The sequence below is a fragment of the Betta splendens genome, chromosome 8, assembly GCF_900634795.4.
Source record: "Betta splendens chromosome 8, fBetSpl5.4, whole genome shotgun sequence".
Taxonomy (NCBI): Eukaryota; Metazoa; Chordata; class Actinopteri; order Anabantiformes; family Osphronemidae; genus Betta; species Betta splendens.
The window spans coordinates 12,237,436-12,259,213 of record NC_040888.2 but is presented as its reverse complement, the minus strand read 5'-3'; the positions used below and the strand labels follow the sequence as shown (position 1 = coordinate 12,259,213).

The 21,778-nt window shown below is 44.0% G+C and overlaps 1 protein-coding gene across 4 annotated transcripts in view; it reads right to left on the bottom strand.

Annotated features, from left to right (window-relative positions):
* Nucleotides 1-294: 294 nt before the first annotated feature.
* tmem104 (transmembrane protein 104) overlaps nt 295-21,778 on the bottom strand; it is a 30,804-nt gene continuing 9,320 nt past the window's right edge. For all 4 annotated transcript variants that reach the window (XM_029159420.3, XM_029159419.3, XM_029159422.3 and 1 more), the window contains exons 8-10: nt 21,436-21,532; nt 9,421-9,514; nt 295-3,510 (exon numbers count right to left, since the gene is read on the bottom strand). In XM_029159420.3, coding sequence (XP_029015253.1) covers nt 2,747-3,510; nt 9,421-9,514; nt 21,436-21,532 — 955 coding nt within the window. In that variant the 3' untranslated portion in view covers nt 295-2,746. The remainder of the gene's footprint in view (nt 3,511-9,420; nt 9,515-21,435; nt 21,533-21,778) is intronic.

The window sequence follows — 21,778 nt, the reverse complement described above, 5'->3', positions numbered from 1 at the left end:
TAAGCTGTGCCAGGTTTGTTTTTCCAAATAAAACCAGGACCCCAAAAAAGGGCAGAGGGTGAATTAGACGAGTCCGGAGCCGCCCGGCTGAGATTGAAATTCAGCAGCAGAGGTTTGATAATAAAAACAGGGATCTGGTGTGTCAATAAAAGACGCCTCAGCTGCTGCAGGGAAGATTGAGCTTAAATCAAAAGTATAAAAAAAAACATGGCGGTACCTGGAGAGCACATGCCAACACTGTGAAATCAGGGAGAGATTTCAAGACAAGAATGTGTTGAGTAACAGCAGGCGGTCAATGATTTAGCTATTTTATTTATTCATATTCAGCATTACCATTATTGACCATCACTCAACCAGAAGCCCATGCCATAAAGAGGGAAGTTTTGTCTGGTTGATGCTGAAATACGATAAGGTCGGATTACTTCATGAACAGGTGTTTGACATGGTTTATGGGTTGGGTTAGTTTAACAAGTTGACTCTTACTTTAATCCAGGGTTGTTCAGATGAACATTAAGCCTTTATTTCTTTAAAACATGAATATCAAACAGAACATCACTTAAAGCATCACTGGTGAATCATAAGTTGGCAAAATGAATGTAAACAAACACCAGACACATGGATAAAGTGTGACACAACGAGGCAGAAAACAAATGCAACTAACTTAAATATACCAAGTTGAGCAGGAGGCCGATTGTCATTCAAATGAAAAGGTTTACTGTACATGCAGATGCTGCTTTTTTACAAGACGAAAAGCAGGAGTTCAGTAAGTACAGATCAACACAAAGAAGAAAAAAAACACAAAAAGGCACGAGTAATCGCAACCACTAGAATCCTTCACTCATACCACACATACTGTACAGTCAGGACGGTCTCCAGGTTGAATTAAACACATAGATCCAAAGTTTGGCCGTTTGTGCTTCTGATCTGATCTTTTACTTCAGTGAACATTAAAAAAAATATATCAGAAAATTAAGTAAGAAAAGATAAACTAAGACATGATAATCACGTATTACTGCTTGTAGTTTAAACATCCCACTACCAACCAGATCAGACAGGCTGACAGGTGAGCACATGGACATTATAACATGAACACTGTACCCCGCTTCAAAAATGAGTTCTATTACTATTGTTGTTCTATTCGTGTGCATTTGGTCCATGAGTTGAAGTTGCAATGCCCTAAAAACACCTGCGTCACAGAACATTAGCTTTCAATTTCAACCACATTACAGCAGCTGATGAGGAAGATGCACAGAGGTCCACAAACCACTGAGCTCCCGGTCCCTCCAAGACTGGGTTTGCATTTTAATTACCCACACAAATTAAATATGTATGAACACTAGTCATGTATAACTCATGTTTTACATTTTGAGTGCAGTCATAAAGTTTGGTATGATGGAAAAAAACACTATACCAACGTAATAAAATCCAGGCCTTCAGGGATGTGGATGTGTAGACGTCATCCACACAGAACTCAAAGCAGTGAGAGAAAAAAAAAAGCAGGCTTGTGTTGTATCAATTAACCATAAACATTTTACACTGACGTGCAACACAAACAAAAATGACAGCTATCTAGTCACACATGATATTTTATATTTTATGAGAAAATTATAAAGAAAAACAAAGACTACAAAAAAAGAACATGTGAAGACTGGATTGTGAAAAAAGGCTGTTTTCATCTAACTTAGAGATTCGATCACTTTTGTTGACTGAAAGTGCCACATGCTGAAAATGTAAAGGAGAAAAGGAGAAGAGATGCACGGTGGATTTAACAACTCACTAAAATAAGACTCTGTGTCCACCTGGACTTTACTGTACTTGGCATCAGCATCAGTTGGTGGGAGGGAACATTTCTGTTGACACTGTAACAATGAAGACGTTTTGTTATTCTACATAATTCACAAACCTCATTACATGAGGTTTTCAAGAGCACGTTTTCCCTAAGTAACGACTGAACCACGGTAGGAAGGTGGAGCAGCGCGATCTCCCCACAGCGAGACCTGAATCACCATTATCCTGTCAGGTGGGGGACAGTGTGATGGATACAGTACGAGGCTGACAGAGTTGTGAATGGATGTTGAGCAGCAATATACGAGAGACATGCCCTGTGTGTGAACTACAGGCACAAGCGTCTGGTGATGAACAGACACGGCTCTCCTCCTAGAGAGTGGCTCTGTCATCGTTTGCTGTGGAGGCCAGTGGATCTGAGGTACGGACACACTTCAACCACAAAAGAGCCATCAGCACCTGGTAGGTTCAGTTTTCTTCTCCTGGTGCTTTCTGGTCCAAATTCACAACAGGCTCCTTCTCTGGTCGCTGCTCTGCTCTTATGGGGACACTGCTCCACAGTTTTGAATTTGAATGGGACACAAAGACAATGAACTGCAGTGCAGACATCCGACAGAAGACAATCCGATTGCCACATTTTTACACTTTCCATTTAAAGAACTTGCTTGTTTAAAGCATTTTCAACCATTTGAATACTATCCTTTCGTTGGAAAAGTGTTGAGTAAAAAAAATCTCCAACATTTTTCTTTTATTGACAAAGATCTTTCAATAAATTCCCTTTTATTATTGTCATGTCCACTTCCCGCTTCTTTGAATTAACATAAATATATGTATTAGACATTTGGTCCATTTTAAGTGGAATATTTACTCTTATTTACATTTTATTTTAGAAAGGCACCAACCAGCAGCAAGTAAGGCCACGTGTACAGGAACAGAAACTGGCCCGTTCTCGGGATCTCTCTCATTTCTTAGTGTCGTTCAGGATGATGTTAGCTGTGACAAACATGAGGCAGAAGGTGGCCCACAGCAACACGAACCACACCCAGAAAGCGTGGCGAAACGGGGAGCGGTGCTTGTTGACGGCATCTCTGCCCATCACTGGCTCCAGATGGCGCCGGGCGTAAAAGACCAGGAAAGCCGGGACCACATACTGGATCCCAGTGCCGGCGTAAGCCCCGGTGATGCCTACTAGTGACTCCAGGTTGTGGGTGAAGAAGGCCACCACGATGGGGGGCACCAGCGTGATGAGGGGGAAGACCACGCGGTCCACCACCCAGGGGTACGTGCCCCCCTCCCGGTGGAACAGCGTCTTCCAGTTGTTCCGCAGCGTCACCGCGATGATGGGGAAGTTCGTGCTGATGGTGAAAACCGGGAAAAGGCCCAGGAAGTAGCGGAGAACCGGGACGCCCAGCACGTCGCAGTTGTCCGTGAAGTTCAGGGTGTACATGTCGTGCAGCAGCGAGCTGTTGAAGCAGAAGATGGCCGTGAGCGAGAGCAGGACGTAGAAGCCGAGGATCAGCACGTAGTCGGCCAGCACCAGGCCGCCCACGCGCTTCTTGTTGGAGATGGGCGTGACCAGGGAGGGCAGGGAGTGCTGGCACATGAAGGAGTAGACGCACACGCCGAACAGGTTGGGGACGCCCATCAGGGAGGCGGCGGGGGGATGGCCCTCGCCGGTGCCTTTACCGATGCGGATCAGAGACAAGATGATCATCATGGTGAACGCTGTGAAGACACAAGGACATGATGTTTTCTTTAACCAATAGAATAATAATGATATGATCAAATTAATATTTCATAAATATTATAAATTGAGCCCAGCGCCACAGGGGCTGAACCATGTCAGTCAACAGATTAGAGGATCTGAGACGGCGTCATATAAACACAGGTTTATGTCCCCTCCCCGTCGTCTTCTGCTGCGTCATTACATCGGTGTTTACTGTTGGTCCAAACGGGAGCTGACGGGTCGGAGCATCGCCGCGGCGCTGGGGCAAACTCCAGGCCTGAGCCGGAAGCATCCTTTCGTTCCAGCGCCGCCGGAGCGAATAAATTCTTAACAGCCATTTATCCACCGCTTATCAGGCGCAGATAAACGTGCCATGTATTGCATTTTCAACAGCGATACGCTCCGTGACAAAGTACTCGGACATCTTCGGTACAAGTGTAATGAAAAATACAGCTGCAGAGAAACATCATAATTCTTTCTCTCCTGATTTGTGTTGTGGGCGAAAGGCGGAGCTGCTGACGAACGTGGGACGGGTGGGGAGGTTTTACTCTCCTTCCTGTCACTTGTAGACAAAAATGATTTTAAAATGAACAACTGAATGAATGTTGTTCTGCAAAACACCCTAGACTAGAGCTGTGAGCGGTGCTTCAGGCCCTTACCCGGTCACAGACATGCGATGGACAGCAGCCAGCTCCTCACACAGGCGGAGGCTAGCGAGTCCTTTCACTGGGTTCCAAGCATAAAAGGAAACGAGTTCCCTGCTGCCTTTGGTGGAAATACGCAGGAAAGTAAACACTGCAGATCCCGCGTGCTTTAACAGGGTGAAGGGGACGTGGACAAGGTGGGAGCTTAATTAACCTGCCACTGTGTGCTCTTACAGTGGCAGGTTAATGGACATCAGGTTCAGGTGGATCACATTTATTTCAATTACCACCGACGGACTGGGGAAGGTGCGCAGGAAGGGAAGTTAGTGTGGAGGGCAGAAAATAAAACCTCAACCATTACAAAATCTACACTCCCCAACACTAATGCGTGTGTCATTTAGGAAAAGAAGATAATTCTTTCTGGATTTCAGAAGACGCTGCAATAATACGACTGTTGACTGCTCAACGGTCCCACAGTTGGCAAGAGAGCAGCTTTATGGGACATGGACCATTAAAGGATCTGACTTTTCAATTAATACGTCACTGATGAGTTAACTGAATGTTAAAATGCATGAAATAAATGTTAAGGGATAAATTTACATTGTGAAAAGGCTCTGAAAGCTCCGTTTATGTTCAGTTATTCATTTCTAATTTTATACATAAGGAAATAAAAATTGATGACACATTTCTGGTCTGTAACATCAGATATGACTTTAAGGTCATAAAGCATAATCCCGCTCCATTTAGAATCAACCCTTCCTGCTTTACTGTTCACTCCCAATAAACATCTATTGTTCGGCCGCCTTCAGGCGCTCACCCGCTCTCCAGCTTTCAGTCTGGAAGAGGCTGTGAAAACGGCGAGACACCTGTCTCACTGTACGCATGGGAGAAAACGGTGCAGGACAGGAGAAAGGAAGCATTTCTCCGTGACACCAGCCATCGCAGGCGGCACAGGAAGGAAAAACCTGGCTTTTAATTAAAAGTACCTCAGGGTGGCTGAGGAACACTACGTCACCTGAAGCACCTTTCTGTAAATTCAGCCAAGATTAAGACGGAGCAAGAGGTTGTGCTGTTAAGCCTCCTGTTTAATATAAATTAAGATTAATAACTAAACAATATGCCAATTCCACCTGACTTGCAAGATGTGACGTGTGAAATCTTTTCATTCTGCCCACAAATCACACGGTTTGAGAGTAATTAGAGGAAGGCGACTCATTTGTCTTACTTAAGTCACAGGAACTAACCTGTTATTTTTCAAAAGAAGGCGAAAATGAATCAGCGGGTGGAAAAGAGCGAAACACACAGACCCTAGACTGAAGCTGTTCATAATGTGCTCATTTGTCACCCCCTCTGTGTCGCACTGCGGTGGGCCAATCACGTCCGCCCGTGACAATCGGGCTCCGTTCACATCGAGGAAGTCCATGAAATGAAAGCCAGCGGATTCAGAAGGACCTCCCAGGTCACTGGACTGGTGTGAACGGTTGGGTTAAGTCATCATTCAGCAAAGACTAAACCGCCCCCCACAGAAAACCTACCCTGCCCTGACAGCGTGTCTCCATCTAGATGCTTCAATTTGCCCCTGGCTTCGTTACAATATGCACTGACAAAAAAATCATTTGAGACATGCAAATTACTTGCTGGGGAAATCTCATCTCCATCATTTCCATGTCACCTACAGCACAGGTATCCAGTAGCAACACATACATACAGTATCACACATTCACTCCTATGGGACAAGCTGTTTACCTCCGTGAATAAGTGCCTGAATATTTTGATTACATAGACTTTCACACTGATATCCTTGAGGCTGTCAATACTACTCCACGACATCTGACACATGACAACAGGCGCGGAGTAAATCGAGCAGCTGTCAAACAGCCACATATCACACCCACATAACTAGCGCCTGTCCATCCTGCAGCCAGTGATTTGTAGACGGGGGTGGAGCTGGCGATGACCTTGTGAGGAATGCCTCAACTTAACAGTTGTGGAGAGGAGGCTCCTATCTGCTAGCAAACAGGGCGGCTGCTGTTAGGCCCCGGCTGGCCAGCACACACTCCCAACACTCCAGTGGAAAAGCACTCTTCAGAGGTGATGTCGGGGGAGACGGGCTCCCCGGGCTCAGTTAATGAGGAGACAATGGAAGCGCGTGAGAAGTGCTCGATCTCACGTGACAAAGAATGAGAAACATGCGTCTGGGGGCCAACGCTGGTTGAACAGGAGGAGCAGCACATTTAAAGCACAGTTAGAGATCGAGGATCAAGGACTTCTCTGCTGTGTCTTAATGGTTTGAGGAGTGGATCGCTTACAACAAGAACACAGAACGCTGCTGTATTACGACGCTCTGGACGCAGCACCAATTTGAAAATCACCTCATCGAATGAATAAGTAACACAATCTATGAGATCACTTGAACAATCTCTGAAGTTCCTTTAACACGTTGTGAAGCGAATACCGATCAAGGAATCAAGCAAAGAAATGGCTAAAAGAAGAGATTTAATTCCTGCTCCTCTCTGTGACAAAAAAGGCCCAGAGGTTACAGAGTATAATTAAAAGCTTTGTTACTGGGCATAGGTCCCATTGATCATGCACTTCGACTGAGGCAGACACCCACCAGACATTCTTCTAATCAACCAGGAACTCATTTCAGCAGTAAAGTCAAACCTCTCATTATACAAACAAACATCAATACCAAGCAGGGATGGAGGACACGCCGACTAAAAAATCCTGCAGCTTCGAGCAGATAAAGGGGCATTAGACAAAGTCTAATGTTTTAGTCCTTGGTTGACACTAGTGTGACAAAAACAGGATTTTTTTTCCTCGGCGGAGTAAATGTAATTTTTCCAGGACCTCTGAACTGTGGTTCGGGTATGTTTCATGCTGCTATTTCACTCGCCCCCTCTGAGCTACATGCTCTGGATCAACTACCTAAACTTTGCAGGCAAGCAGCCTGGGAGGTCACAGTGACCTTCAAACACAGCGTCTCCCCCCATCATCCATCCAAAATGAGAGTGTCCCAGCAGGACCTAGCTCCTTACACAACTAAGACCATGAGAGACAGAGGCCTGGACCACAGAAGCCTACTCTTGTTTGTCTATTTTTGGTATAAACAGAAACAATATCTTGACTTTTTAACACCAGTCTCTCTCTTCTTGTCCTGCTATTAAAATCTGCGTGAATTTCTCAATGATGCATCAAAAAAGCCATTATATGAATAGTTTGAAAGACCAGACTAAAGACAAAACAATGAATGTGAATGTCATTGCTGCTTATTAGATACAGAACTAACCCCTCTGAGACTCTAAAGAACCATCTCTGCCTCCCAGGAGAGATAGACACACTTTAACATGATTTCTTTATGTGATTAACATTTTACACAGGCTGCAGGATGTTACAGGCAGCGCAGCGTTCGGTGTAAGAGGCAGGACTCACTGGAGAAGCGAGACACAGACTACAGCCGAGTAACAACCGCTGTGACAAGGCCGGAGCCGAGGGCAGGAGGCCGGGCCCCGGCACTCCGGCCACCTGCGAACCCTGACGTGGAGGTCACAGGGCAGCACGGGCGACTGCGGAGGACCCAGAGCGTGGTGAGTAACGGTCAGGAGGTGAACAGACCCGGGGGCCAAGGGACACGAAAATACCAAAGTGAGTGGAATGAATAAATAAAGCGCTTTGGAAGTGATATTCAACTACCCAGCTCAAATTTAAGATGGGTTTTCTGACAAATCTAATGAGAACTCATTTGACAGAAATTCACCACAATCTGCTTCTTCGCAGTCCGTCTCTCGACACTGGTCTTTGTTTTCTTTGCTATGGTCTATAAAACAAGCCGTGTCTGCCGCTTGGCAAAGGTTCTAAAGAGAGGCGAGAGACCTGCGGATAGTTCAGTCGGACCAGGTCTGAACAGAGAGCAGAAAATGAGCCCTGGACGCTTGTCAAACAGCTCCCTTCGAAAAGCACCGACTCAGCTGTTCTTCTCGCTCTGACACACGGTCATACATTCATACACTCATTTCGGCTGCATTAATTGCTACATGCCCACGTTTACTTAAGATGAAGCTGGAAAACTAATTTGCAATCTAACACTCTACACTGATCCCTTATAAAAAAAGCCTAAACTGTAAACTTGATAAAAACACTGCTTCAAACAGAGGCGCTAACATTAAAGGGATTTGGAATGAAGGCAGATTCTACAGTGTGTGAAGATAAGCTTTTAAGGTACATATGTTAACTGTAGTGGTTGAACATATAGTGACATGTCAGGGCTGTAGAATCACTGGAGGACAGTGCAGCCGCCTGCTACAGTTCCACACCAACACCTTGTAGAGGTTCAAAAGCCTCACTTAAATTCTTGTGAAAACAGACAGCGTCTTAACAGTATGATAGATTCTCTCGTCCTCGAGAAGCAGCTCTTGCAGAAACGCTCCACCAAACAATCCATAAATAAGGTAAACCGCACACACCAGAGAGCGCGTGTGGTTCTGTGCTCAGGAAGGGAGAAAGGGGCCGGGGCCAGTAGTCAAAACGGACATGTTGTCCATGAGAAGTACATGCATGTGTCTGAATCTGAACAGTCCCTGTGCTTCAGTGCTCCTTGTAAACTAACATCAGCTGCAAACTACAGATCAACATTGTCCAGATCACAAACATAATTTTGATTATTCAAATTGTTAGATGTAGCCAGTAACAAGATGTCAACTCAAATCCATAGCTGGCAGCGTTCAATTATTAGGTTATTACATATAGCTTGACTGGAGCTATTTTGAATCATTAGACCGTGTGCCTCGCGAGAGCTCTGTGAAGGTGGCACAACCAATCAATTACGGAGAGCCAAGGATGGAAGGAGGCAGACCAGGAGGAGCTAAAGCCTGTGTTATTCAGCCAGCCAGTGAGCAAACAGCACAGCGCGGGGGTGGCTGGCGCTCCGTGCCGCTGTGGGGCTGCGTTTTTAACAGCTGGGCCCGAAGCGGGCGGTTTATTTTCAACCGTCACCCCGTGAGTGACGGTCCAATCAAGCCTGGGACGGACTGTCAAGCTTGTCAGGCTGAGGAATGAGAGGAGATGGGAATCAAAGACGGGGAGCAGGCGCAAACCATGATGGACGGAGCCGAGCAAAAGCAGGCACACAGTCAAAAGCAGGAGGCAGCGAGGAATGAATGTGGACTGTGGAGGACACGGACAAAATGGAAATATGCATGTGTAGAGAGAGAGGGGAAGGAAAATAGCGCCAACATAAACCATGAAACTGGATTTGTTTATTCTTACCAATCCAACGCATGAGTGAGGTGAGAATCTGAAGATATTTAGTCTTCTGGGCGTTGAAGAAGGTAAAAGGCCCCAACAGGAGAGTGAACACGCTCTGTAAAAGATAAAGGATTTCTTATACAGGCTCAACAAACAATAAAGAGCGCACACAAACTGAAAGTGATGATTGCGACAAAAGCCTCCTTCTGCGGGAGTCGAACTTTACTGCTGGATAATAAAAGCAGGGGAATACATAGGAACCAAGGCAATAACAGTAAAGTGTTAACCACCATCAATAATTCTGTAAATGTCAAAGCTTGACAAGGAGTAAGACTGATTTACAGAGGATGAAGTGAGACATACGTACAAACACCTTCAGACTCAGCACCTGTCAAACACAGTGCTTCTAATGGGAGGTGGGTCCTTCACATTAGTGCTTCACAGGCAGATAAAAGTGAATGAGAAGGACGTCAGGCGTCCAAGCTCAACAGACTGAGGTATAACTTTGGCATTTTGAGGTTGTCTTACAAATATAAATATTAAAATTCAAAAAGAAGAGCAATCCAAAAACCCATTTAGATTTCAATTTGTATGCAGTTTGTGTGCCGGAGATGTAATTAGTGCTGAATCTGTGGATGAATCCACTGACTGAAGGAAAATTGGAGTCCTGTGATTGTAATTCTCACCCGACGTGTAATTCTGAAAGCGCCACTGGAGTTGCATCATCCCCCATGCGCTGCGAAAACCCCAAGGGTCCTGTCAAAGCTAGGTGGGCAGATGGAGCAATCCGCGCTCCAACAACACCTTTAAAACATTTCAGGCCCCGGCTTCAAATGTCTTTCAGGTGCTGCTTTTATCGAGAGCTTCAATCAGCAACGCTGGCTTCAATTCCATCAGTCGCCCCCGCTTCTTCTGCGCCGCCACACCTGTAAATGTATCGCACCCATCCACGTCTGCGCGCCTCTCCCCTCTCTCCCATTCTCGGGTCTGACTGTACAGCCAATAAGTCTTTGATTCTTTAATGTGCCCTTGCAGTAATGAAAATACAAGCATCCGCTTCCAAAAGCCTCCATAAGCGCCGAACAAACTTGCTACAGATGGTTTCCGGCAGCATTTGAACTTGGAAATCGAGGAACAAAAGGAAGTTCAGACGCGGCAAAGGTCGGCTATTATTTACACATGCACAAATCGACAGCTGGGTTATCTGTGGGTGTGTGTAAAAGGGAAAAAAACTCTTACTCTGCTGAATAATGATGATGCCTATGTGTCTATATATTCAAGTATTACCAGCTGTCTTCTTCTTGGCAAAGTGCAACGTAAGCTCAGGCCCAGCCAGAGCGTCAAGCTGCAGCACCCATTGGAGGCAATGAATGAACCATTATGTGAAGAGATGTGTCTGAAAAATAAAGTGAAATTAATGGGAGCTGGACGACTGCAATACTTTAGCCCCAAATGACTCTGCATTGTGGATCCCATCTCAACACGTCTGCTTTTATCGTTAGGATCATTATCAATGCAAAGCGACATCAAACTGGGCCTAACCTCGAATATATTTCAAGCTGAAACATATTTTTCATGCTCACCACAAATAGGTTATTGAGTCCCTGATATAATGACTGACCACGGGTGACTGGAAGAACTAATGACCATCTTAGCACTTTAAGAGCATCCATCAGTCGACTCAACTTTTCTGTTTAAGTGTGCTCTCACTTCAAGGCGGCACGGTCAGCACTGTAGCACTGGGTTTTCCCCATGTCTGCATGGTTCAGGCTTCTTCCAGCAGCTCAGAGGCTTCAAGGATCCGAAAACAATACTTGACAAAAAGCAAACTTGTCACAATGTTTTGATGTTATTTTAAAAGAGTAAATACAGTCTTTATAAAATAGTATCTAAGGGCAATAATAATGGCCCAACACAAGATAATCGTAAACGCTCTCTATAATCTGAAAGTAATGATGATAACTGACAAAACATTTCACTCCCGCTAGTAGTCGTCGTTACACAGGCAATGTCCCCTTCAACTGCAGAGCATTGATATTCAGCAGCAACAACTGAAACAGTACGAAGCTTAAAGTTATGACTGAAGACAGCTGGGTAATAATGGACTTCAATTCTTTAGGGCCATGACTCCTAAATTACCACAAACGCATCAGCTCTTAATTGAGCTTTAGTTTTCTCCTATGTTAATAATAAATTAAAGATGAAAATTACAGTACAGCATTCTGTTTTTCCTATGAACCCATAATATACACTGAAAATGGATTAATGTTATGTGTAAAAAGGAAAAAGGCCTAAAAGTTAATGGACTAAATCATGTAAAACCCCCGGGACAGTCCATTAAACCAACATGATAAAAATGATGGCATAAACTACATATCAGAAAGAGTGCGTACTCCCACAGGAGGGACGGGGACGCTGTGTTGGGCAGAAATTAGATCACAGACGTATTAGATCAACGGAGCTGTACAGGAAGAAGGGAGGTGCGGAATATTAACAGCATGGGAATGGAAAAGTGCAAGCGTGTGTGGGCGAGTGTAGAGGGATCAGATGGCGTGTGCTGAGGAACGACTCCCACCCAGAGAGCTGGCATGTCCCTCCCAGACACCAGATCAGAGGGAGAGACGCTGGAGGCACCGCAGGAGGAGGAAAGAAGCAGCACCTGAAAGAGGGTGCTGCTGTGTGAAGCGCTCATCTGACAACAGATGCAAAAGGAGCAAACCTCCTGAAGTTCTCGAAATATATGGTACAACAGCTGCTGCTGCTAGCCGGAGCTATCAACATCATAACTCCACTTCATGACGTCTAAAAAGAGGCAATAATGGTAATATCACCTACATTTGAGTGTCAACCAAAGGAATAAAACTGCCAGACAACAGAAGAAAGGATTAATATTACTCAAATGGCCCAACGCTGACATATTGAATGACACTTGCTTCCAATGAATTTATTCATTTAATACTTTGCTCAGGCTGCGCTCTCGCTTGGAGGATTTTTTTTTTTTTTTGTCTGCATTTTTGCTTTCCTGCCACGGAAACCGCTTACGTTTCACACTCAGACACAGAAATGTCGCAGCAAACAAAAACAAATTCTGTCAGGAGGACGGTGGCATGAATCAATTCCAGCGAGAGGCTTTTCGCTCGCCCTCTCCTTTTCGGGGGAGCTGATGAGTTTTGCCCGATCGCAGCAGCACAATCGTCAACTAGGAGCAAGTCACTCTTAAATATTGGCCTTTTCTGCTCTTTAATATGAGACATGGGACTCTTGAGGCTACAGGATAAAAGTTTTTTGAGTAGACAATAAAGAAAAACACTTCAGTCTTAAACTAGCCAGAATAACTGCAACTGCCATATTTTGGCATTTAGCCTCCAACAGTATAAGCTTCACCACTGTGCTGTGACACCATTGTTATTTTGGTTTCCAATAAGACTTTTTACCAAATCTCATGGCTACGCCAAGGTTACATTGCAGACCATGACCCAAATAAAGGCAACACTCAGCGGAGAGCATCTTTTTATCATTATGTCAGAGCTAGAGGGCTCAACAACCTGCTGCCTCCTGCTCCCGTTTCTCGGGTTAGCTTGTCTGGCCGTATTTCCACAGAACTCCCAGAGGAAGCAGTCGAGTTGAGGTCCAGACCCCCCACTGTGCGCCGTGGACAACAGATCAGATGGCTGTTGAATCCTGCAGCCTCCAGGTGTGAATGTAGAGCAAAGGGTTTTGGAAAGAGAGCGGCGCTACTCTGGTTTGAATATATAGGTTATGAAAATGAAATGGGGGCACCCTGGTTGGTAGCTTAGGGTTTCAGGACACCGATCATCTAACTGCTCCTCTATAGTTCAAGGCTGGTTAAGGACCTTTGCTGCGCTCTTTTCAGCTTATTTCCTGTTAGACCTTTACTGTCCTCTATCTATTAAAAAAATACTTTTAAAAAGTGTTTAAAATAAAAAACAACAACTTTTCCATCATTCTCTGTGATGCTGCAATTTGAGAGGAACAGATTAACAGGGCTTAGATATGGTGAATGATTTCAATAATGGTGAAAAACTGCCACCAACTGGCAACCGAGGCCGTAGCTGTCAATCACTCTCAAACTCAATAAAGACGAGTGTTTTAGGATTCATGGGGATGAGAGTGCAGAGAGTTTTGAAAGTCATTTAATTGGCATTAGTCTGCACCATCCAGAGTTCCCAAACCAGCAGCCGCATATGTGAGTGTTTCTCCCGAGCTTTGCGTTTGCGTGTGCTATTCATCCACATTTGGGCAACATAAGTCGATCCCTCACCATCCTCCAATTAAAGTAATTAATCAACATATTTTCTGGTATTGTCGTCCATTGGGCTACTCAAATAATGTGATGGTGCAGCTGTCCTGCCAAGCTGTCAGGCTCTGGACAACTGTGGAATCACTGGTCAGTGTGGTAAAATGATTTCACCTGATGTTGGGCTTAAACAAGGAACGTTAAGAGTGAAGAGACTTTAGAAGAAAACTTAATAATGAAAATCTGAAGTGTTCCGATGAGTCTGCGTAGCGGTCCAGCCTGGACACATATAATTCCCCCCACAATCAAACCGAGAACGGAGGATTATGTTTCCTACTGTCCCAAGATCCCTGAACATATGTGTCTGATGTTAATCTTTATTCCAAACAGATTTCAAATAGAAAACAGTGGCATGGCTGGGATGTGCTCATTCATTTCTTTTATTCATTATTGAAAATGACTCACTATTCATGGCAGGTTGTTATTCTCTTATCATATATTTTTCTTCCCACTGGGGGGATATTAAACTAGGCAAATGTCAGCTACGGTATATTAAAAAGAGAGGTTGATTTCAAAATCTAAACATGTGCATTAAGATACAGCAACAGCTTGACTAAGGGAGGAACAGCCGCTCGCTCTCAGCAGCAGAGCTACAAGAAGGGCAATAATTTAGGACCTGAACAAGGGCACACATCATTTAACTTTATTTAAGACGCTGAGTGTAGAAAATATAGTGTTTTTCAACCAACACACACTTTTTCCTTTCATTAGGATTAATTGATATTAATCAGAGAGAAAAATAGTGAACATTCGGTACTATTGTAAATTGTGCGAGGCCCAAAAATAGTGTCCATGTTGAGACAAAATTCAAAATCTAAGACAGACTGTTAGGTTTCTGCACAACATGAATCCAACAATGCAAATCAGAATAACAAACTAGTAGTAAAACCTACATGGCTTATATATCCCTTGCCTTAGTGATTACATGTATGACTGTGGTGGGATGAAATAGAAACGGCATAAAACAGGCCATAAAAGCCCAGAGGACCCGCGGACCTTATGATAGCAATAACAAGACGACTGATTTGCTGAGCGCACAGGCAGCGGGGAGGGAACAAGCTCACGACATGACTGTGCAGAGAGGCCGTTACTACAGGAGGGCAGAGACGGCGGAGAGGCAACGCCGCGAAGGTAAGAGCATACAGCAACACACGTTTGTCAAGATGAAAGAGAGTCCGCCTTCAACCTCATCAATCAGCAGCAAACACTGCCCTGAAGTAGACGTAGTTAACAAACAAATAATAGAAGAATGGATGAGTAAAATTATGTCAGCTGTCACATTTCAAGTACCAATTACAATCAAGATATATGGTGCATCCTTCCTCGCGTCCCTTTACTAAGAAAAAAACATTTATGGATCATTTAACTTGCCCGTCAACTTGCAGCTTTTAGTTATTATGTTTGCCAAGCGACAACACGATTAATATCAATTATTAGCAGTAATTGACGAGAAACACATTAAGAAAAGGTGTCGATTACACAAGACTTTAATTTGTAGATGCAGCTAGTGACTAGGCTCTTCTATGTAATGAAGTGGAGCCTAAGTAGCCTCTGCCAATGTGGCTGAAGCATTTGATCCTTTTACTGATGGGCACTGGATCTGGTTGACTATCAAATCCCACCAGAGTGTTCCCTTCAACGTATGCTTCATTCCTCTGCCTTCAAGCAAACTGATCCAACAAGGAGATCCACAGAACAAAATCCCAAAACATCTGAGCATATTTGCACCTTTTCTTGTTTTTCCTTCAGTAGCGTTGTAGATCTCAGACTCCACATCAGTGTTGAGCATGTTCTTTAAATTATTATTTGAAAAAACAAAAAAACTAAATTTGGGCCACAATTCAAAAATCAATATCTGGTATTAATTGGTTAGTTAGTGAAACTTACTTTTGTCAGCTTCAAGTTATTTCTATGAACATTGTTGGTCTGTCGTTCATTAACAGAGGGGTACCAACCAGTTTGTCCACATGTGTATCCATATTCTAGTAGTGAGTGGCTGATCTGGGTTCAGTGCTGATTCGTCTGAGCGTGTGCACGCTTTGTGTTTTTGGAGACAGGTGTAAAGACGGAGAATAACTGAGGGCTTATCTGTGGCCGGCAGAGGCCCCTGCATCCACTTCTCTGACAGGGCTGTGTGCTGGGCCCAGCCCTGCAGGTCTTTGGGTCACGGACACATTTACCCAAAGAAAAGGCCCTTCACCAGCACACGTATGTATATATGAATAAATAATAACACCCCTCAATTTTTGAACACGCATTGCTTCCAGAAACTGAACAGATCAGGGACCTAGACTGACAGAAGAACAAAAAAGAACTCAGGGAGCTTTCTGATTGTTAAGACCTATTTTTTTTTTCTTTTAATAGTGGCTCTAAACCAACTATTAGATAAAAACCTGAACCACTTTCCAGTTGTGTTGTTGCTATAAGGTTGGATGTGCCTAAAACTCCACGGCCCACTCTGACCAAATGAGGTTTATTTAGTTTTACATACTACTACTACTACGTACTATCCTTTTCACACGTCTTTGACCCCCCCTGCAGTTCTAACTAGAAACAGAAGGTCACTTGGAAAAGTAAACACTCATAAGTACTCATTTTCTCCAGTCCTTGACTTTGAACAAGCTGCTGCCAACAAGATATTTTGCTAATTTAAATCTATAATATGCGGTTCTGCTCCTCAAAAAAGAAACCATTACACACCTATCAAGGTAAAAATAACGAGCAACAGCACACAGTGAAGATTTATGACAGGCCTGGGACATATCTGGGGAGGAAATGAGAAACGATAATTTGCCAGTGGTTTAATAGGACGATGGCTATTTCACTACGCCCATTAGCCCAACCATTATAAAAAGAAGGCACAGAAAGAGGCAGAGGAAGAGGAAGTAGCTGCATTATACTACATGACATCTTCCTCCCAAATTAAACTGGTAGACCCTGTGAAAATATTAAAGAATAAATCAATAAAGATCACTTTGTAAATGTGCAATATGTCCGGCCATAATTGGAAAAGACAATGATTGGATATTTTATTCTCTACTTTAGGGAAGGGCACAGTGGGTCAGTGGCCAGCACTTACGCTGCTGTTCCCTAAGGAGCACCTACAGAGCACCGTGACCTAACTAACTAATCGATTCAGGAAGACGTTGAGGTGAGATGCTGTCGTCATGCTAAAAAACAATGAGCAAAGCCACAAGCACGGAGCCTTGAGGTTACATTGGGTTTCAATGTTTAACTATCTGCACTTTAAAACTGCCAGAGAACTGCTGTTCTTTTTACTGAAGTTTTTTTTTTCTTTGCCTACAGCAAGTGAGACCATTACATCACTGTGAAATGTCCTTGTACCAGATAACCAGCTTTACGGTCCCCCCGTTCAGTATGCAGATTTGTCTCCTCTAAGCGTCCTCCCTCATCGCAATAAAGAAAGAAAAATATCACTGTGGCAGACCTTGTGTAAAAAGAAAAGGGGACAAATAAAGTGTGTTCACTTTATCTTACTTTCAAGTAATTTACATAAACAACTGTATCACGTGCAAAGGAATTATCACTAAATAAAAAAATTTATATTTCATTAGAGCTGTTCTGATGTGTCAGATACGGCCGTACTGCTCCACAGAATCCTAGTGGGAAAATGGAGTCGGCACTACATCTAAAAACTCAGGAAAGCTTGTTCAATATAAAGTGAGAGTGAAAAATAATAATTACAGATTCAGAATGTAAATATAAAAATTAATGGGTGGCGACTAAGGTGAAGATGATAATACAGTATGTGTCCGAAACAAATCAGAATAAATGAAACCCTGATGCACGTTTTGTCTAGTGAAAACAAGTCGTGGTATTGACTCTGAAAATGGGATGAGTAAACTCGTCAAAGGTCCATTAGTTCTGCCTCAGTGACCTCTGCAGCATCCCAACACAAGTCATCCCTGCACCCGCAGCACTGTACATCTCCGTGTCCTGATCTGCTGATCTGATGCAGCTTCCTGCTGGTTGTGGAGAGTGGACTCCCCCAGTGTGGATGGCGGCTCAAACACTGCTTCCTGCTGAGAGAATCTCAATTAAACCATCTGCACTGTCTTCCGCCCACAGTTCCGGCCCTGCCTGGGAAAGTCATTGGCCCCGTTCGAGTCAGTGAGGAGTGTTCAGCTACGCAAAGAACGTCCCTGCGACAACAAACCGAGCGTAACCTGCTAAAAACACGTTGCACAGAGGCCTTGATCGAACTGTTATATTACAAGTACACATGTTCTAAACCAACAACTTTTGCAACTACTTTTACTTTACATTTGAAAGGAGTAAATTTTGTAACATTGTATGGCAAAATGGTAAAGTTCAGAATAAGGGTGATGGTTTTTAATTCCTCAATCTCATCTACATATTGACACAGACTCTTCTCTCCATTAATTGCAAAGAAACACTTTAATAAAGCTCAGGTGTGAATGTAGTTAACGCCCACAGGCAACAGGCATCAAGGCACAAGGTCATTGAAACCTTTCAGTTACTTAATCAGTCAGAGCAATATGGAAAAAGTTGGCGGGGTGAGTAATTTTTGAACTCTTAAGGGTCAGGGAAGAACTTTGACCGTGCGTCAAATAAACTTTTTTTCACTGCACGACAAAATGTAAGGCTTAATAGACGTGGGGTAAATTGAAACATCTGCATGATGATGAGAAGCGAACATGCAGCGCAAGCATAATGTGCCTTTTAGCTCATATACAGCATTGATTTTCCATCACTCCGCACACACTGGGAGAACAATAAATCAGCCATTTAACTTGTACGGGCTGTCCAGCCGAGTGGAGCCACTGAGGCCTGTCCCCGTGGTGAGAAGAAAAGAAAAAAAACCTAGCGGGGGACAATGAAGGACAAAAGTTTAATTGAGGTCTCTGGAATCACTGTTAGAGCTGAACAAAAACCTCACAGTTGCACAGCAGCTTAGTCTTTTCAATCAAAGCTGTGCAAAGGCCTAGGATCAACAGCGAGTGCACGGTTACGCAACAGCCTGCATCTCCCTTCACACCCTCGAACTCCGGACATACGGGACCCCACCCCTCAGGGAGTAAACATGAGACGTCAATGGGAACAGAGCCTCGGATGGATGAAGGGGTTCCAACGACGTGTCCATGGCTGAAGGTGCTGACGTGTGAAGTCAATACTGATTACACCGAAACACTGACCTGATGAAAAATCAACCAAGCGGCTTTGGCCTTATTAACACGGCGTAGTTCTAGTGTTGGTTATGTCACTTTGTGAATTTAAACATCATGGTGTCTGCTATAATGACAGTCAATACCACTTTGTGCGGACTTGTCTTGACGGCTGATGAACTGGAGTATGCTATGTGGATAGATTGGGTAATTCAACGTCGTATAAACCGCACAGGAACAAGCCTAAAGTGTGGAGCAAATGAGAAGCCAAGATGCCGCAGAGCTAAATTCAACCACAGCTTCCAGACTTTAAACACAGTCCAAGGTCCAGATAGACAGAAAACACCGACTCCACTGCCACACTCATTAACAAACTGCAAACAGAGTCAGAACTCTACAACGCTGAATGTGTTCCTCATTGCTGATTACAGAAGGGCAGGTGCTCGGAGACTCAAAACAAATCCAACCACAACTGAAAGCAAAGCATCTCTCAACGCTCGGAGAACAATTTATACAGCAGTGCAGCAGGACTCACGAGAGGCGGCTCCTGTCCGTCAGCACAACAACTCTCTCCGTCCCGCTGCCTCTCGCTCCCTCACCCACACAGGGATTAGAGCTCTTTAGAGGAACACCATAATCAGGCCGCACTTTAATCTCTCGTCATTCTCCAAACTCCAGAAGTGTTATGGCTGCAGTAATGTCCCCAGCGACACACAGTAATTCCCACAGAAACGAATGAGCCGCTGGCCTCAACGCACCGCTACAGGCCTTTATTGGTGTATATTAAACTCATAGTACGAAACATTACACTAGTACAGTACATTCTTGTGAAGATTATCTTTTTTCAGATTAGTGACGCTATGAATCATAGGAATTTTGGGAACTACAACAGGGCAACAAACTGCTTCATGCACATTTATTTAGTTCTTATTATTGGCTTTATGACTTCACAGTAACTTACTCATTACAATAGTGAGTCTTCCAGGATGGATGGATGGATGGGGAGGAATCAGAGTGGCTTAAGACATCAATTTGATTGATTTGACCGGACAGATAACACCTCAGAGATTGTTTCTGAGTTTCAGAGTAGATTCAAACTAAACACATTTCTCCAGACTTCTATAACATAAAAGTCTAGTCTTCCATTCTAGAGAATGGCTTCCCTGAGTGACAGCATTGTGGAAAAGAGGGAATCTTGCCCTTGCTGCTCCCCTCACTGTATATGAAGCCCGGTTAGGTCCTGGGCAGAGTGCGTTGTGATGGGTCTCTCCACAGGGTAGAGCACAGCTGATGAGTTATTGTCAGTTATTTGCTCTTATGATTCCAGGCAGTGTGCTAAGGTGACAGCCTGTGAACCTGTGAAAGCCAGCCGACAGGGCACAGCACCAATCAGCTGCTGTGCACGAGCTCTGAAGCAGCCACCAGTGTCTACATCCATGATGACAGTGTGTTTGTGTATTACGAAAACTGTTGTTGTATCCATCTTTTAAGATGTATAAATGTTTTGACGTAATTATCAATAATGCATTTTATTTTGAAGGTACAGTAGTGTTAAGCCTTTACTGGAAGTGCTGACTGCGCCACTGCTTAATTTGCCTATATTACCATATCACCTTGCCAAGGCGGTGAATATGAAACACTAGCTAAATCATTTAATTACATATTTTACAAGCTAGTCTGGGGACTGTAGTTAAATCTTATATACATGCAACAACTGCGGGTAAAAATTACACAGTGTGAAGAGCTGAGCTTGTGAAAAACAGCCACAGCCGATGAAGAGGGTTTATAAGGTTCCAAACTATCACACAACCTCACAAATGTATTAGACAGCTTTAAATATAAGCAAAATCTAACGTTCAATACAGGGATGTGTTACACCTCTTTCAACTTAGTCATGGTCAAACACAGACCCCAATTGTCCATGTTAGCTGGTAAATATCTATAAATCTATTTCATTGTTGTGAATACTGTAAGAGCCTTATGCTATGGGAGAAGTTCATTCATTGGCAAATGGTTTGGGGTAAGGTCATTCTAATAGACTGCAAGTGAGAAAAGAACAGGAAAAACTGCAGACAGGAGGGAGGCTGAGAAATTATACAGAAGGAGATCAGCACATCTATCACTGTCGCGTTACAAAGTTAAAGCTTGGGTGGAAATCACTGAGTTTGGCTTGTTTAGGACTTCAAGGGTACGCTCACACGTGTCCTGTGGGCTGCAGAGGTGGATGGTCTGGGGAGTTTTGAGAGAAACAGGGGCTCGGAGGATGGAAGACATTGGAACCCAGGCGAGTTGTGATCCACTGTTAACACGGGAGCTGCGACGCCAAGTGGTTGGGTGGTGTGTACACTCTTACACGTATATTGGCTGACAATTTGTTGATGTAGTTCAGAATGACAACAAGGATTTTATAATGAAATAAAGATTCTCACAACAGACAAGTTGCAAAGATAACCTCAGCTCTGACATTTAAATCTTACCTTAAACTGTGCTGTTGAAGGGAGAAGGCAATTTACAGGTAGACATGGGGGTAAACACAGGTGCACGCTGCTGGAATGAGGATTTAACACTTACCAGAAAGACTCGATAGGCATTTTTCCTGGTGACAGGACCCCAGCATGGGTCTGTATCATTGTACTTCACACTTCCAGCGCTGCAGGAGTGGTTTCCACTGCACAGAACAGAAGCGGACACACATACACGCCTTAACGAAACTCAACCTTCTCAGAAACTTGTGCACGCTGGAGGTCATTGACTCAAATATATGGCGTAAACTCTCATTACAACACCATCAAAGCTACAATAAGACCACTCAGCTGGAGGAGAAGCTAATGCTGGGAGCAGCAGAGAAAGTGGAACCGTAAGGAGTATCACTTAAAAGCATTCACAGGCCCTATCATTGCCCTATCACCGGTGC